Source organism: Hypomesus nipponensis, chromosome 19, assembly GCF_054491055.1.
Source record: "Hypomesus nipponensis isolate SF chromosome 19, ASM5449105v1, whole genome shotgun sequence".
In the NCBI taxonomy this organism is placed as follows: Eukaryota; Metazoa; Chordata; class Actinopteri; order Osmeriformes; family Osmeridae; genus Hypomesus; species Hypomesus nipponensis.
Window position 1 is genome coordinate 10,681,149 of NC_140379.1, and position 17,987 is coordinate 10,699,135.

General features: G+C 47.1%; 1 protein-coding gene across 2 annotated transcripts in view; it reads right to left on the minus strand.

Annotated features, from left to right (window-relative positions):
* The window catches only part of neo1a (neogenin 1a), a 113,106-nt gene that overhangs the window by 57,858 nt on the left and 37,261 nt on the right, over nucleotides 1-17,987 (minus strand). For both annotated transcript variants that reach the window (XM_084682269.1, XM_084682271.1), the window contains exon 2: nucleotides 10,159-10,479. In XM_084682269.1, coding sequence (XP_084538395.1) covers nucleotides 10,159-10,479 — 321 coding nt within the window. The remainder of the gene's footprint in view (nucleotides 1-10,158; nucleotides 10,480-17,987) is intronic.

Here is a 17,987-nt window from a genome sequence, read left to right on the forward strand (position 1 = left end):
CCTGTCCTCCTCTGCCAACCCCCTTTTTCCCTCACTTGTCTATCTTGCTGTGCTAACAAACATTAGTCAGCAGGTGCTGAGTGTGTGTGTGTGTGTGAGAGAGAGACAACAGGGAGATAGATAGAGGACCCACCCCACCCTCAACCCTCCACCCCCCCACTGTTGTTCTTATCGGCCAATGGCGGCACATCTGCAGATGCCTATCTGTAGCTGTCGGCCTGTTTATCCTCAAGCTTTGCCAGGGAAAACTAATGGAGAATTGAGAGGGCATGTTAACATGTGAGAGCAAGGGAGGGGAAGGGGAGAGGGGGGGTGTAAGTCTGATTAACGCCACACGTGTTGGAGCAGTGTAGAGGAAAGGGTGGTCGTATGCCAGGTAAATGGTGTTGCTTGGGGGTTTCTGCTAGCAAACCGGTGAAAACTGTGTGTGTATGCGTGTGTGTGTGTCGGTGATACTTAAAGACATGTCGCCTCCAAACTAGCCCTAATTGTGCCATCAGTAGCATTTGATCATGATATTTGAAGAACAGACACACACACAATCAACATTGCCTGCATTCAAACCCACACAAGCATACATTGCACACATAAATCCCACTTGAAGATGTTTCTAAGGAGATACAACTTTTCAAATGCATGATTATCCTGTCAGTTACAGAAGCAAGACACCGGTCATCTATACAAAGGATCTGGATGGTTACTAACACGGTCATACACGGTGAAGAGAAAATGTTCACAACTCAAAAGATTTCTAGTAAAATGTCGTCGACCTTGGACAAGCGCTCAGCCAACACTCCACACGTTGCTTCCTGTGTTTGGCGGGTCGCAGAGGAGCAGATGTTTCATACCAACAGTCAGTCTGAGACCCAGATGCGGCGCCTGCTGATGATGTCACTCCCGGTGGTGGGAGGCATTCATCATCATTTGCTTCTTTCAGGGAACATGATGAGTCGGTCAGTTAAGGACCTCCCCACACATGGGCTCCCTGGCAGTCATCAAGGGCCCCATGCAGACCATAATACTCTGAGTCCTATTCATGCTTACGTGGGACACAGTCCACGGTGCCTTGGTAGCGGTGGTCTACAACAGCATTAAGCATCGAGAAAACACATGTTGAAATAGAAATGTGTGTAGCAAAGCACCGGAGGTGATAGTTTAATATGGGATAATGGCCGAAGCGTTTCATCCATGAAGTATACTTACAGGGACATCAAGCCCCAAATCCGCTTTGCGCATGATATGTCAGTATGTATATGATAAGCTCTGCAGGCGCTAATGACAGGAAGTGATTTCATATGATGGTTTATGTGCAGTCGTACTAATGTGTTTATCGTTGGATATTGGGAGTGTGTGTGGGATGTTTCCATTCCAGCATAAAACCTGTTTAGAGGAGGACAAAACATGCGGTGAAGAGGATGTGTATTTGGCACCCACAGAACACCGCACATCAGCAGCAGCGGCGGGGGCTCCTAAAGGGGAAGCCGGAAAATCCATCAACAATCGAGCTCCCTCACCCAACTCAGCACCTCTGCTCCTTCCACCCCTCGGTCCTCCTCCTCCTTGGCTCAGGGGGCTGGACACCTCTGCAGCCCGCCCGCTCCAATCAGGATGCGGCGAAAGACAGCGTGCGAGGGGAGGAATTCCGAGCCCCTCCCCGGGGCCCTCGCACGCAGAGTTCAGCGCAGCCCCAGTGAAACGAGGACACAGACACACACGTACGGCCACAGTCGCAGCCAACGCCGTCGTGTCCTTTACGCCTCCGTCTCCTCCAAACGCTAGACTTTCTGGTCCTCGTCCCAGTCCTCGCTTCCCTCAGAACAAACGGTGCCCTTCTCTCCTCATCTTTCCTTCATATGCCATCTCCTTCACTCACACGCTCTTTATCACCCAAACTGTAATGCCCCCGCACATCAAATAAGGAGGGGGGAGGGAAGAGCGGGAGGATAGAGCAGGCTCTAACAGCTCCTTAACAGCACTTCATTCAACACAGATAACACGTCCTCTGTTCATTTCATAACTCTACTTTACTTCTGTTGTCTCTCTTTCCCCACCCTCCACACTTTTTTAAAATCATGAGTGACAACTCGCACTAAAAGCCACATATCGCACACGGACAAGCTTTTGCCTGTTAACAAACCAAAACACAACTCTGCCGACTTCTTAGTCATAACAGGCGAAGACCCGCGCTGCTGGCGTAAATCGAAGGGAATTTGGTGGGCTAAAAAGATGTTAAATAAGCTTGGACGGTATTCACAAGGAGGGACGTGTTTGAAAGGGGAAGGAGTGGAATGGATTCATTTGGAAGGAGACGCCAGAGCTTTGAGTGGGTCTGGAGGGAGCCCGGCGGATGCTGCTCGAGGTGTCGCCCCTGACGACTCCAAGCCGCCTGTGTGTGTGGGAGTGTGAGAAATGTTACACGGGTGTGGAGTGCCCCCCCCCACATTCCCTCCAACACACACACACACACACACATAACATCACAGGGCTCTCAAAATACCATGCCTATAGGGATGTGGAGCTGGAGTATGTAAAAGAATATATAAAAACACACATTCAAAAAGTATAGAAATCTCCAAGAAATCCAGATCTCTCCCGCTTTCATGCGTTCCCCTGTGTGCTCTGTCGTGCCATAGGCTAGGCTCCCTCTGCAGAATCTACAATGAAACACCCATGTCTCTGCTGTTTTCTTCAAAACCAGCCCAATGCAACACTGGTTCAATCAACATAAAACATAACATAAAAGATCATGGGTATATGTATACAGTAGAAAGTGTAATTATTGGAGTAAAATACAAAAGCTATAAGGAAGTTCAAAGAAAGTCAAACTTCCGTGCTCCCAAAAATAAAACATATGCTCAGTAAGTCAGGCGACTGTTGACATTAACACATCAGAATGGTTAGTGCATTAAAAAAAAACAGTGTCGATCCTAATCTCACTCATCCAACTCCAAAACTGCCTTTCAAATTCAAAATGAATCATGCAGGGTTTCAACAGTCAGAACTGACGTTCTATCAGGGTTCAAATGCATTATGAAGGCCGATTTGGCTTTGAAAGAACAAAGCAAAGTTTCCATTGGCCAACCCTGACCCACGCTTGTGCACTGCTGGCCATATCGGAGCTGAAAGGGTCACATAGAAGAGAGACATGCAGGCCTTAGGGTTGGGCGTAACCTTCCTCGCGTTGTTATCTAGCAAGTCTTGTGCCAGGAAACGCAGGATGGACTGTGAATCTCAATAAGGTTTGGGAAGGTAAACAAACCGCATGGGAGCGGAGTGCAGTCAGTCATCCTTTCTTATGCAGATTGACTGGAGTCCGGAAAGCGAGCGAGATAGAATGGAGAGCGAGTACCAGCAAGGGGCAGAAAATAGTCTTTTCCTACCACTCTCTGCGTTTGTATCTGCTTGACAGCATTTAAAAAGACTTTTCAGTGCAAGCTGTGACTGAAAACAGGCTACGGCTCTTCTCGTGTTGGTTATCTCAACTTGGTAACCACCTGCAGAAAGCTTTGCCATGCTAATCTTCTTAAGAGGTGCACTAGACTAACCAGGGGGTCCTTACACTCCCTTCCCACTGCTCTCACTTAGTTCCCCAAAGACTGGCAAATAAAAAAAGCCCCAGAATCCTTGACTTAACGGTTCTGTGTGCCAATGGGATGGTGAGTAATACGTCTATGCCGACGGCTTTGAAGAATCCTCGGTGCGAGGGCAGGGGCGCTTTGGTGGCAGTCATCTGGGGAAGAGGAGGGGAGCTTCAAAGAGACTACGGGTGACGATGTGTCTGACAAAATGGATGAGTGACAGGAAACACTTAGAGCACAGCGTCTGGGTTGGAGCGCCCTGTACTCTGCTGGTACCCTGCCGATGTGAAGGGAGGATGATTCATTATGCTGTCACCCCTCCACGTCCATCTTAACGTCAAGAAAAGGATGCAATATCAATTGAACGCTGAATCCCAAATCATTTTATTGAAATGGACCCAGCTCAACTGTTGAGGATGCTAATAAAAGACAACCACAGAAGACAAAAAAAAACAGTATAGAAATGTATGTACAGTATTTGTGGCAGTCTAGGACTTACAGTTTAGCAACTGTTCACTGAATGTTAAGGAGTGAAGACACTAAGTATCCAGTGATATATTAATCAATGCTGCATAACCAAGAACACACCTTAAAAACCATGAAAGCCCCTTCCTTACTGTATGCCTGTATTATGTTTTACTAAGTAACTGATTAACATGTCAAGATGGAAACCCATATGGAAGGTGAAATACCGGCAATAGCAAATTCCCAGTGCGCTTAAGCAAAATTAAAATTCCCACCTTTGTCTACAGAGGAGGGGGAGAGCTAAATACAGGAAACTCTCAGGTTTTGTTAAGGTACTTTGTAGACAGATGTCTTCATTGATGTGTAGCTACACTGCCAATGCATTATGCATTATGATGTGTGTGACTGTGTTGGGAGGTGGGGAGTCTTAAGAGACACAAGAGCATGGGAAGTCATTGAGTGCAAAATACAGTTTGTCTTCCTCTGCCCAACTGAGCGACTCAATCTCTGGTTTATGTACTTGGGGGGAGGGGTGTGTGGTCATTTGCCATAAAAACTATTGCAACTCACAAAGGCTTGTGTGGTCTCAGGTTATGTCGCTCTATGAAGGTCTGTTTAAATTTGGGGGCGTTTGTTTTCAAGTGAGAATTCTAGAAGCAAACTGATATGATATGTTTCAAGTCACAGAGGCAAAGGGATGCTATATTGAGCAGAGTGGAAACACTAGCAAACCCAGTCTGGTCACATCCCCGCATTAACACTTACTGAGCAGGTGCAAGAGGCTTCCAAGCCCTCGCTAACACCTGTGAGGTTGCTGTGGCGACCTAATGTAAACAGACCCCCCATCCTCCCCACTCCCCATCCCATTACTTGCGACAATGACAGGTGTTCACAAACAGAGCAGCAAAGGGCCCCTTTACAATGAAAACCCTTCCATGTGGTTGTTACACTTGACATGATTCTGGTTCCACCCAGGCAGCTCCCCCTCAAAGGGAACAGCAGATAAACTGTGGCAGCCAAATGCACACACGTACGCACGCACTGACGTGGATGTTCAAACACCTACATCCCATGTTCATATGCACATCCATGTTTTAACAAACATCAATTGCTTATGCATGCGCGCACACAAACACAGCAGCATGTGTAAACACCCAGGCAGGGTCAAACCCATGTGAAGGGGAGCAGCTGCCTGGAGAGCAGTGATACAGCCCTCCCTCCGTCAAGTCTCCTACCCGGACCATTCATCTAATACATTTGTAAACAAAAACTAAATAGAGTCTGTTAGCGGAATCCACGGCTCCATGCAGAGGGCTCCTTTCCTCCATCACTTCCTGATGTCTCCTGTCACCCTCTCTCCATTTCATCCAATCTCAGTTTCCCTCCCTCCTGTCCCTGGTCATTCCCGGTCTCTTGGTGACATATGAGAATCAGGGTAATAAAACATCACTTTGACCCTGAACTCACTTCCAGGTTCAGGGCCATTCGTCACCAAGATGACCCCATGGTTTCTCCCTGAGACTGTCACGCGGCAACATGTCAACAGTCGTTAATAAAGGTTTCACATTTCAAGTGGGGCTGTTGTCCACATTGGGGTTGGATCGTAACCAGTGGAAAAAAAAATTAAAACCTGGGTCCATTTTGAGGGATATTGAGCACTAGCATTTCTAACTGCATTTTTGTTCCGAAGCAACAATGGATGGGAGGGGCGAGGGGATAAGGCTTGAAGGAGCCTCAAAAACAGGTAAAGGATGACATGGTTGATTTGTTTCTTTGGAGGCTGCAGTTTCAAACGCGAGCTCCCGCTCCTGTACAGAGGGCTGTTTGTTTGCAATGTTTGTGTTTTACGACTCGAGCGCAGTCACTGTGCAGCTGTGAAATGGGGTTGTGTAAAAAGAGTGAGGGCTGAAGGAAAGGGGGGGGGGAGAAAGAAGGAGAGATAGAATGAGGGGAGGGGGAATGAAGAAAAATGACAAGATGTGGGAGTAGAGGATGGTAAAGAGACATGCGTGGGGAGGGGGAGAGAGAGGCAGGGAGATAGAGGGGAGAGAGAGTCAGGGAGATAGAGAGGAGAGAGAGTCAGGGAGATAGAGGGGAGAGAGAGTCAGGGAGATAGAGGGGAGAGAGAGGCAGGGAGATAGAGGGGAGAGAGAGTCAGGGAGATAGAGGGGAGAGAGAGGTATAGGGAGATAGAGGGGAGAGAGAGGCAGGGAGATAGAGGGGCGAGAGAGGTATAGGGAGATAGAGAGAAGAGAGAGGTGTAGGGAGTGTGAAATGAAACACTGATTGATTGAGAGGGAGGCATCCAGACAGCTCAGGGTACAGCTCAGACCGAGGAGACGGGTCACCGCTGGAATGAGAGGAGAGGGAGGGGCAGCGGTGAGTGTGTACAAATATGGGTGTGTGTGTGTGTGTGTATCTGGAAAGTCGCCAGCCAATCCTGCTACATCCCACATAGTGTGTACTTGGAAACAGACGGGGCTTTGAGATAACAGTCATGTCTTAGCCCTGGATCATCCATTTGTCTGTGTGTGTGTGTGTGTGTGTGTGGGGGGGGGGGGGGGTGTGTTGGCATGCCTGTGTGTGTGTGTCCACTTTCACGCAACTTGGACAACATTTAACCACTCCCCTCACACCTCCACCCAATGGAAACACAGATGCCTCTGTGTCCCCAATCAGTTTCCACACATCCCATCCTTCGCTATTCCCACTTGCTACAGCCGTGACAATACCGCCATGACAAAAAAAGGAACTAGAACATCCAACACGCAGACACTACTGCAAATTGCCATCGGTGACAACACCTCTAAACACATACCTGACCATTTCATCTGGTCAGCAGTCAGATGACTCTCTGGATGAGGCCTGTTGGTGAGCAGGTGAAGAGCCCAAAAGAGCCTAGATATACAGGAGGGAGAAAACCCCGTCAAGAAATCAAATACCTAAACACAGTGGACACAGTGCAAATGATCGAAACCGATAATGGCATGAGAGTAGTTCACGACAACGGAAAAGATGTTACAAGCGCGATGCCTGTATGTATCTCTTACTGTAGCATAACAAATTGAACATTCCTTATTTTGGGGTAATCTGTCACGCCTGATAAAATGAAGGCAAATGAAAGGAACTGGCTATCTTTATGAAGGAGGGGAAACACAGACAGGGGCAGTGGTGCTCTATCCTCGCAAAACATTAGGGGGGGTTGAGCTCTATAACATGAGAATAACAAGATACAGCACATCAAACAGGGGATTTAAGACTCTCCAGGCATACACATGTACAAGAGGGAGAGGAAGTCAATTCTTCAGAAGCTTCCCACTGAATATATCACAGGTGTGAGTGGAGCTAAATGTGACATTTGTGACACGCACAGAGTAACGATAATCTAACCTGCTGCTGGTTGGGGAGTGGGTGGGGGGGGGGGGGGGATTTTTTTGTGGATATGTTGTCTGGTAGGTTTTGTGTATGAGAGAGAGAGACAAAAAATGACTAGCACAGCATAGGTCAGAAAACCGACAAACAAGAGAGGCAGAGACACACACACACACCTCTTGCCGACTCATCTCAAGACACAGTAATGAGGAAGGGATGGAGAAAGGAAGAGAACAGAGGGAATTGGGGGTGAGGGGGGGCAGAGTGGGAGCAGACAGGGAGGGGTGAGATTCTCATTACGCGCTTCTCGTCCTCTGCCCTCCAGACCCCCTCTCCACCCCCTCGTCATCCTCCCGCTCGCCCCTTCCTCTGCTTCTCTCTTGGACACCGACTGAATACATATGATCTTGCTCGGCCGGGAGAAGCCACACCCCCTGCTGTTCCTGTGCCTGTGTGTGTGGGGGGGTGGGTGGGGGGGTGGGGAGAGCACACACACACACACACACACAGAGGTGCACACGAAACACGCTGAAAAGAAGGGAGGGGGTGGAGAGACATGGGAGAAAGATGGAACAGTGAGAGGAAAGAAATGAGGAAGAGAGACAGACGGATGACAAGGGAGCGGCGAAGAGGACGGGTGGTATCAGACGAAATGGGGAGAGGTGGAGGCGAGGGAGAGAGAGGAGTCTCGATGGGAGCGAGGGCAACAGCACAGGCAGAGAGATGATCAAACGACTGGAGACGGGGAGGGAGAAAACCAAAAGAATTGAGGGGAAGGGAAGAGGAACAAGGAGGCGGCAGGACGCGGAGGAAGAAGAGAGAGGTGAGAAGAGAAACAGCAGAGGGATGGGAGAGAGACCGCGGGGGGGGAGAGGAGAGGAGAGTGACAGGGACAGGGTATAGGGAGGAGAGATGGCCAGTGTGTCATAGAAAGGAAGAGAGAAAAAGGTCACAGTAAAAGCACGAGTGCAGGCACAAGAGACGGGGGATGGTGTGCAGGGCGGGGAGGCGGGCAACATCACCTCCTATGGACGGATCAGGAACACGTCTCTAGGACATCAATCACTGATATTACCCCCCCCCCCCCCCCACCCCCCCGCATGCCATCGTTACATCTCAGGGTTCACGCCCATCGCTCCCGTTTCCAGGCCGATTGCTGCGTAATGGCCTGTTCCCACTACGCCGCAATTAACCTTTTTATTGTCCACCTGCCAGCGAGGGATCATTTCCCCGCATACAGGGATGTGTGGCTGCATGCGGATGCGTTCAAGACGGTGGAGCGGGGTTGTGCACACGTGTGGACAGGTGATAACACCTCCATGTGGGATCCGTCCGTGTGAGTAGGAATTAGTTTCAGAGGGTGTCCTCGTAGGTGCATGTGTGTGTGTATGAGAGTGACGTAAAGTCATAAAAAGACATAAAATCGGCAGATGAAATGAATTTGATCTAACATCGTTTGATAGTTCACCCTGGAGGATTACACAGACTCGGTTTCATCGTTTCATGGTGCGATCTGATCTCTTGGCTGGTTCCCGGACACATTAAACATGCATAGGGTTCAACGACGCAGATTTACTACGTGCAATTGACCTGTGAATCTTCTCAAGCTCCAATTGCTGCCACACAAGCAAACTTTCAAACCCATCACTTCACCCCCCTCAGAACACACTTAACTATCACTAAACACATAATGCATGTGCACTCACATAAGACGATGGATGTGTCCACACACACACAAACACACACACCCTAATACTCTCTCACTCTCCTCCCTTCTCCTCTCACACATGTCCAGTGAAGCCTGTCCTATCCTGAGGAAGACCATATTGATTTGCCGGTGTGACCTAAGAGGTCACTACATTTCCCATGATGATAGTCCTGGGTCGCTATGTGATGGAGTAGAGTGTTATGGGGGCGGGGGAGCAGTGTGGATCTGCACCACTTACGGCCATATCAGTAGACAGCACACAACCTGAAGTCTGTCGCTACCACTGTCGACCACAGTTCTTTATAACCAATGTCCGCATTAATTGTATAGCTAATGCTATGCTACAGCTATGCTAAAACTCTTAAGCATGATTGTAGTGGGCCACTGTCTTGGGGGCAGGTAAAAGATCAAACATTCTATTTATTTTGGAAATACTTTTCCTCAACAAAGTGCTAAAAAATTGAATACACAAAGTATTATAAGCCTGCAAGTTCATCATAACACCGTTCACCTCCAGTTAATTTATTTCAAGTTTCTTTCCGCCACCCAAGCTGGCAGCACACTTTCTCATTAGTGTTCTTCTCTTAAAGGTTATGACAAGACAAACTGTCAGGCTGACAAGGAGTGGGACTTGGCTTCAGACACTTCAGATTTTCACACACCTACTCATTCTTTTATTGTCCCAAACAGGCCTAAAGCTAAGGGGAGACCAGGTTCTCTGGTTCTTTCTACCCTACAGAACAGGGCAGAGGGAGAACATAATCATGTTTTTACACTCCTCCCTACAGTTGCAAATTGAATATCATGGCTCAGACAAGACTCAAAGCACCTTATAATCCTTGCACCTTTCAAAATACAAGTCATGTGACATTGAACAGAGAAACTATTTTGTCGTGCAAACTACCAATCCTTGCAAGCATTTCTTTTTTTGTTTATTCTACACTATGACCTGCTAAGGAATCATTTGACCATAACCATACACAAGAAACCAGCAGGGAAAATGCATACGAGCATGTCAAACAGGAGTCTTCCCACCTGCTACAGAGAGACGGGCCGTGCGGCTGGCAATGGTCCCCAGGTTGTCGATGGTGGCCATGCACTGGTAGGTGCCCTCGTCTGGCTTGTTGTGCTTGGAGTGCACCACCGCCGAGATGAGCAGCGAGCCGTCAGGCAGCACACGCCGCCGCTCGTCCGACGCCAGGCTCAAGAAGGTGCCGTCCTTCTTCCACTCCACCCGCGCCGGCGTGGCTGCCTCGCTGTGGGCGGAGCAGTTGAGCAGCGCCGCAGCGCCCCGGATGGCAAGCGTGTCCTGTGGCTCCACCGAGAACCAGAACGGGCTGAAGGGTTCCGCCACACCTTGAGGAACAACGACAGAAGAGAAGCTCGGCTTGAGACCTTTATAGCTCTACACACAATAGGAACGGGATGTGAAAAAAATACAAGATTACAATACAAGGAAATACACATCAACTTTTCTAAATGGCTTGTCGCTTGTCCCTTCTGGAGAGTTTCAAATGGCTTTTTATTACCAAAGCTAAGCCAAAGTAAACCCAATGGAGAACACTGGCTGATAGACAGGGACAGACAAATATGAGAAGTCGGGTTTATGATGAGAGGAGAGGGAGGGGAAGGAAATAGAATATTGTAGCAATTTCGTTTTCTTTGCTTAATGGCCAAACTCCCTGCCAGGGATGGTGCCAAAGTAAAAATGAGTCCAATTGCTTTGCATTTGTCCTCATCCATAATTCAAAAAATCTGAACCCCAAAGTCATATGGTGATATTGTTTAGATAAATAACACCAATTATGAGTTCCACAGAGATGGGTGAGAGAAATAGAGGGGGTCTGCAGGAATTTTCATAATGTAACAAAAAGAGGAGTAAAATAAATGTCTGAATGTTAAATGTAGATTAATGTATGCTCACTCTGTTCCAAGGATGTGTCAAGTCTCCTGAGAGTGAGAGCAAGAGAGAGCGAGAGGAGAAGAGAGAATGAGACAGAGAAGATAAGGACTATGGCCTTCTACTATTTAACTTCTAGAAGGTAATTTCTCTCTCAAGGGACCAGATCCCAAAAAGGAGATCCACAACAGGAAGAAATGCATGGCTATTCATTAGGAGTGGCTACACAACCACATTCCAACCCAGTACGGCAAAGGTAGCAACAGATTCCTCGCATCTTACCACTGGCCCACATTCGCCACCTTTTGAACCGTGTACACTGTCTGTGGTTGCCAACCACTGACATTCTTTTTAAACGATTCTCATGCTAAACTTTGCAGAGTAGCGTAAGGTTAGATCACGGTCATGAGGTTGTGTCCTCAGGCCTCCTGACAGAAGTCAGCCCAGGGCCCTCAGCAGCACCCTGAATCCTATCCAGTCTCACAACTGGCAGGCTACTGTTGTTGTTGGCTGCCGTTCGGCTGAATCCTCTCTGCCTCTTTATTGCTGTGTTTAGAATATGATAAAAAGGTCCTGGCAAACTTTGGGGATGAGCAGAGATGACATGAGGTAAGCTATGAGAAAGGAAAGATTTCGATCGAAGGGTGAAGTGAGTGTTGTTCACCTATGGTCGTAAAAGAGTATATTTAGTGATACACTTTTTTTGATCCAAAGTGTTAGGATGAAACACTATGGCTTGTGATCACCACTTTTCTTTGTGTAGCAAAGATTGGAACTCAAATCAATCCATCTAAAGGTCCATGGTTGCCATTTTGGCCAGAATGTGTGTGTGTGTGTGTGACAGATGGAGAGAGACCTGCGCAGAGCTCCTGTGAGGGGAGTTGGGCCGTGGGCACCATCGCATGCTTAATCATCTCTGTCTTTAGCTGCTGTTGGAAGGATGTGGGCCATCCTAAGCCCAAACCCTACGTACCCTGAGCCAAAATTGCCATTTGTTATTGGTTCTCCAACAGACCAAGAAGGCTGGGAGGCTCAAAGGCCCTCAAGCATTTCTCTGCACCAAAATGGCCATCATCGGATGCTTTCCAACAGAGAGAGATAAGGGGTGGAAGGGAGGGGCCTTGAACCTAAATGGCCGCCTTTGCAGAGTGTAACAGCAGGACCTCAGGGAGACAGGTCAGCTGTGCCCTGTCAGCTTCCCGGCACAGACACAACATCCCCAGTCAGCAGAGCGGAGGCCACCGGAAGCAGGGGGGGATGTTGCCCCCCCCGCCCCCCCGTTGCCCCTCTTTCTCAGCCTGACACACTCATCTAAAGTCATTCATCTCCAAGCCAAAGCTCTGCTGCTACCACCGGGCATGATGTGGGGACAGGAGGGATAACTGCTGCCACTCGACAATCACAGCGGCAGCATGGCTTGCCTCGCCAAGCTCTCACTCTGGCAGAGCAGGAACACTGCAGTGCATTGCCATATGACACCAATGAGCATTGGCCTAATCTCAACACTGGCTATGAAGAGCTGTGAGTAATTTTAAAGTGATGGTAAAGATGAGTGGAATGTTTGTAGCATCTGCTCCTATTTGTGAAATAACTATTTAAAAATGGCCTCACGCATGAGCCAGTGGTGCAGACATAACAAGAGGACAGCCAACATTTTGGATGCCAGAACCACTTTTCTATCCTATTGTAAATGTCGGGATCTCTCCTGTGTTTTGGCAATGACGACATTGTGCTATATTTAGCCAGGGCATCAAGGTAAGGATAAGAGAACTTGTTACAAAAAATTGGAATTCCTTTGGGTCCCAACAACAAAGTAAAAACAAAGACCAAATATCTCTATAGAACTCCAGACTTGTGGCATAAGCATTTTTTCAACTCTTTCCAGATCCTGTTTACAATGAAACCAACAAGATTTTTTTCTTGATCATTAAAGGTTAATGAGCCCAAATGTTGGAGGAAGAAAATTTGAAACTAGCTTGCAAATGCAAATACAACATATAAAACAAACTCAGTTCTTCACCAATATGAATAATTTGTCTGTTGCTTCTTCTGTATTTTTCTTATAGCAATCTAAGATGATTTGTGTTAAAAGGAAGTGTTTCTTCATAGAACACCCACAACGTGACCAGGATCCAAGATAGGATGGAGTGAAGAAAAGTACCCAGTCAGGCAGAGAAGGCTGTGTGTTTGTCCTGGCTCTGTCACCTGCCCTAGTATTTGTATGTCACCTTGGCTAGGGTCTGGTCAATAAAAGCAAGTTAAATGTAAAGAGGTGCTGCACCATCAACAACAAAAATGAGAAATATAAATAAAGGCAACTCTGTTGCTTGAACTGTCTCTGCAAGACGAATGCACACATTTTGGTTTGGGGGAACCAGTGCCACATTTGGAGATTTGTGCCAGTGAGACACATGCTTTCAAGGACAACATTTTAGTCAGGGTGTGTGTGTTTGCGAGCATCGTTATATGGTGCTAAAGTGTCAAAGGTTTGGTAAAATATTATGATCAATTAAATTCAAATTTGATTTGATCAATCAATATCTACCAGTCTGCAGGCCGCACAAGCTATAGACGTGAATACTGACAACCACAAAATTGAGTTAATAGTTTTGTGAATAGGCCTACTGAAGGATGTTAAGAATCAATTTTTCAATCAAATGTATTCAGTGGGTGAGATTCTCACACAAGCACATGGCCTTTTGGATAGTGTGAATATCCATCCGTACTCTCCTAAATGGATAAAGGAAGGCGCCCCCCTGGTGTTGCTCTATTGAGTCCAGGGCAGTCTGACCTTCCAAAAAATCAACAGTCTCAGCAACAACATTTCCCACAGTGGGTCTGGTGGAATATGGATGTGAAATATGCCTGTCATAGGTAGAAAGGAGACATCCACAGATAATCTTCTTCTACAATAAACAGGCGCTTCTTTCTTCTTGTCTGCATCTTTCCATCACAGCATCTTCCTCTCTTTGTCTCTTTGTCTCTCTGCCTTCCGTGTCGGTGTCTTTTGCAGGGGAAATTCTTCTCTCTCTCTCAATCTTCATGTCTGGCCACCTCCACCCTGTTAGCCTCCCCCCTCTCTCTCTCCCCCCCCTCTCTCCCCCCCCCTCTCTCCCCCCCCCTCTCTCCCTCCCTCTCTCTCTCCCTCCCTCTCTCTCTCTCTCTCTCCCCCCCCTCTCTCTCCCCCCTCTCTCTCCCTCTCTCTCTCCCTCCTCTCTCTCCCCCCCTCTCTCTCTCCCCCCCCTCTCTCTCTCTCCCCCCTCTCTCTCCCCCCCTCTCTCTCTCCCCCCTCTCTCTCCCCCCCTCTCTCTCCCCCCTCTCTCTCCCTCCCTCTCTCCCCCCTCTCTCTCCCTCCCTCTCCTCCCCCCCTCTCTCCCCCCCTCCTCTCTCCCCCCCCTCTCTCTCTCTCTCCCTCTCTCCCCCCCCCTCTCTCCCCCCTCTCCTTCTCTGTCCACCCTTTTCAGTCATCTCCATCCCACTTGTTTTCAAGACCATCTGTCATCAGGAAACACGTCGGAGAAAAAACAGTGATCTGGAGAGAAAACTTAAGGTGGGGGATGGGTTGGCTTAAAGAATATTATATTATTATATAATATACATAAGAGTATTGTGTAGCTAGCTGGCTTCATATACAATTAAGTAAAAACTGTATCAAGGGAACTAAAAAACAATCCCTAACAAGGAATATAATTTGTGTGGTTTATTTCAATGCTCTTGGCAGTTGAAGCTTGAGGCTTGTATTACAGGAAAAGAATAGCTCTACTGTAAAATATGCTGTACATGTATACTGTAGAAATGCCAACATGTACTACAACTAACTACTTTCAACCACTCTATCAAAAGTTTATTGATAGTCCATAAGGCTATTCAAAACGTTGGCATATTGAAAGACCTATTAATAACAATCCGTGTTATGCTTTGACTGCCAGAATGGACGCGCTTGAGGTGAAGGAATAAGGGCAAGCTATTCGCTACGACAGAGTGAATTTTGAAATCTGCCATGGTTTATTACAACACATTCTGAGGACAAATAACTGCTACTCGAGGGAAAAAGAAAGGTATGAGTACTGTCATCACAATGTTCACAAGCACCAGGCTCTGCTTGTGTCTTCAGAAAAGGGCACCTGCCCAGGGTTGGGAATATTTACCCTCCGTGGGGGGGTAAGTCACCACAGGAAATGAGACGAGGGATGGAGTACTGAAATTAAAGGATCTCCGAAGATGTCCTAGGGGGTAACTACAAGAACTAGCGATTATGAGAAAATAATGTATGTAAGAACCTAAATACATAGCTAGATTGGCTAGTAGTGTAAAATCGCAGCTGCCTATCAAATTAATTGGTTAGCTAGTTAGTCAATTCAAATTACATTTGAATGTTAAGAGAAAAACAAAATACTTCATTCAAGAACTTACTGCACTGAAACAAGGTTTATTCAAAATCAAATGTCAACTTGCTTGATGAATCAAGAATCTAACCCTGATCCCTAGCCTGGCTGCCAGCCCAACTTCTCCCGCCCACAAAAAAAATTGTTCGGGAAGTTGGGTCTGGAGGGTCTCGTATTGGGGACAACTACAGAAAACCCAGAATCGGGACGGACCAATGAAATTGCCAGGGCGGGCTTTATACGATGATGGACAGATGATCAACAGTAACTTAATCAACAACGTCACAAAAGAGCCTTTGGGTTGAATTCGTTTTCAACAAACAATATAATACGTTGCTCTGATTGGTTGTAGGTCTATCCAATTGAGCGTAGAGGCATTTGTTTTACGAGTTCGGTTGAAACACGCTCCGTACTCAAAGAGTTTTCAGACTCATATTCTGACTTGAATTATGAGTATGACAACGTCAGGCTACCTGATCCCAAGAATCCAAACTGAATCATGAGATTGGTAGCCCTACCAAGTTCTCTTCTTGTTCAATTAATTCAAGTCTTGTTCTCTGGTGCCAGTGTACCCGACTGAGTTTCCCTTCAGCAGGGTGCCTCCCAGGCTTGGAGGATTCAGATATGGTAGGAACCCGTTTGTTGTGGAAGACGTTCTCTAAATGTTATGATAGCTGTTGAGGAGGAGTGGGCCAAGGCATAAAAGGTTGGACAAAATGATTGGTATGCCCAGCCATGGTGGCTTTAACAGAGCTGGCAAGGGTTCAAATGGCAGATTAGAGAAGGAAACGATCCAATATTTGAAGCTCCGTCATCATGTCTGCTAGCTGCTAAGCCTAAACCTGTGGCCTTCCAGACAAAAACAGGACTGAGGTGGGTTGCAACTACATAGGTTGACAAAAAGGCACTGGGGAGAGATGGCTGTTGTAAACATCTACATTTGCAAGACAGCTCTAAAAGCAGTGGGGATGGCAAAGTGAAGCTCCCTGCAGCTAAATGGACACCCCAGTGGATAAAGTAGGTGACCCGCAATATCACATCGGACCTCTGTAATTTAATCAGGGAAGCAGTAGGAAGATAATGAAACAAAGTGCTCCATTTACAGACATGACAACATATACCACAGGGAAGACAAACAACATGGACTGCACATTCACATCTGTGTGTCTTTAGCTGTGGGCAAAGGAGCACTATACGATGGACAAGAAAGCACATAACTATTAGTGCATGGACCAAGAGTTGCCCCCCAGCTATAAGGAGGAGCCCACCAAAGAGCTACTAAATGAAATGATGGTGACAGAAACGTATTTGATGACTGGGGCCACAGCAGGAGAGAAGATGGAAGGGGGTTAGCATGTATGTGTTCATGTGTGCATGTCGGTAGGAAGGGAGAGTAAAGGCAAGAATATGGGAAACTAGGTAACAAGAGACTTGTGGGAGGGGTATGTGAAGATTGCATGTTAGTGAGGGAGAGAGCAAGACTGAGGTGTCAGAGAGAGAGCGAGAGCGAGAGCGAGAGCGAGAGAGAGAGAGAGAGAGAGAGAGAGAGAGAGAGAGAGTCAACCTCTGATGTCGGCAGGATTAGAGTGCATCTCTGTCCCTACCTGATAGCAAATCCCTGGTGTATCCTCGTAATTTAAAACCGTCGAGTCCCACTCATTGGACATGGACACCTCTCCCCTCAACTGGACAAGGTAATTAACCACTCTGATGGAGGCTCACGGTACTACTCTCTTTGAGCCATCAAATGAAGCTGTGCTGAAGGACTGGGCCATTGTAGCAACAGCACACCCAAACCAAGTGAGAGACAGAACAGAACACAGGAATTGGAAAGGGGAGACTTAATGTGCAGGAATCTCCTCAGTTTTAAAGGTTAAAAAAAATGGCACGCTATTAAGATTGGTTGTAAGATGGGTTTTAACCCATATAAGCACTCGTTTTCTTTTAACTTTGACTCAACCTTTTCAATTGTCAATGAAACCATGTGCCCAACACTCCACTATGGCTTCATATGCAATTAGAAGCACTTTCATTGTAAGAAAGGCCTTTAAAAGATGAACTCTGGAACTGAAGCTGTCAGATATGGTAACAAACCACAGCGATCCAAACCACACAACTGAAGTAGAACCCAGACACTTAGCATTAGCATCCCATACAACACACAAGACAAAGTCTGTGGCAACAAATCGCATTCTTATTCCTCACGTGCAGTGATGTATCATCCAAGAATCTGGCAGAGAATGAAACAGACAGTCAGACATAACCTCAGACAGCAAGTAATTTGAACCAAGGTGGCCTGGCATGATAAAACAAACTGGATGAATAAATAAAGGGGTTGCTCCAGAGGCTATGGGGGGGCACAGTAGGGGAGCTGCTTCGGCAGGTGGGCTGGGATTGGAGGACAGCAGTTCAAGTGTCTGACGGGAAGTGATGATGATGCTGAATGATGGCTCTCTTTAATTTATGAATATAGGAATAGTAGGTTACGTCGAACACGTAAAATATTCTAATTACATAGTTCTGAAGAGCAGCATGGAATGCTGACTTATTTAACCTCCCATTAGATCCCATGATTATTA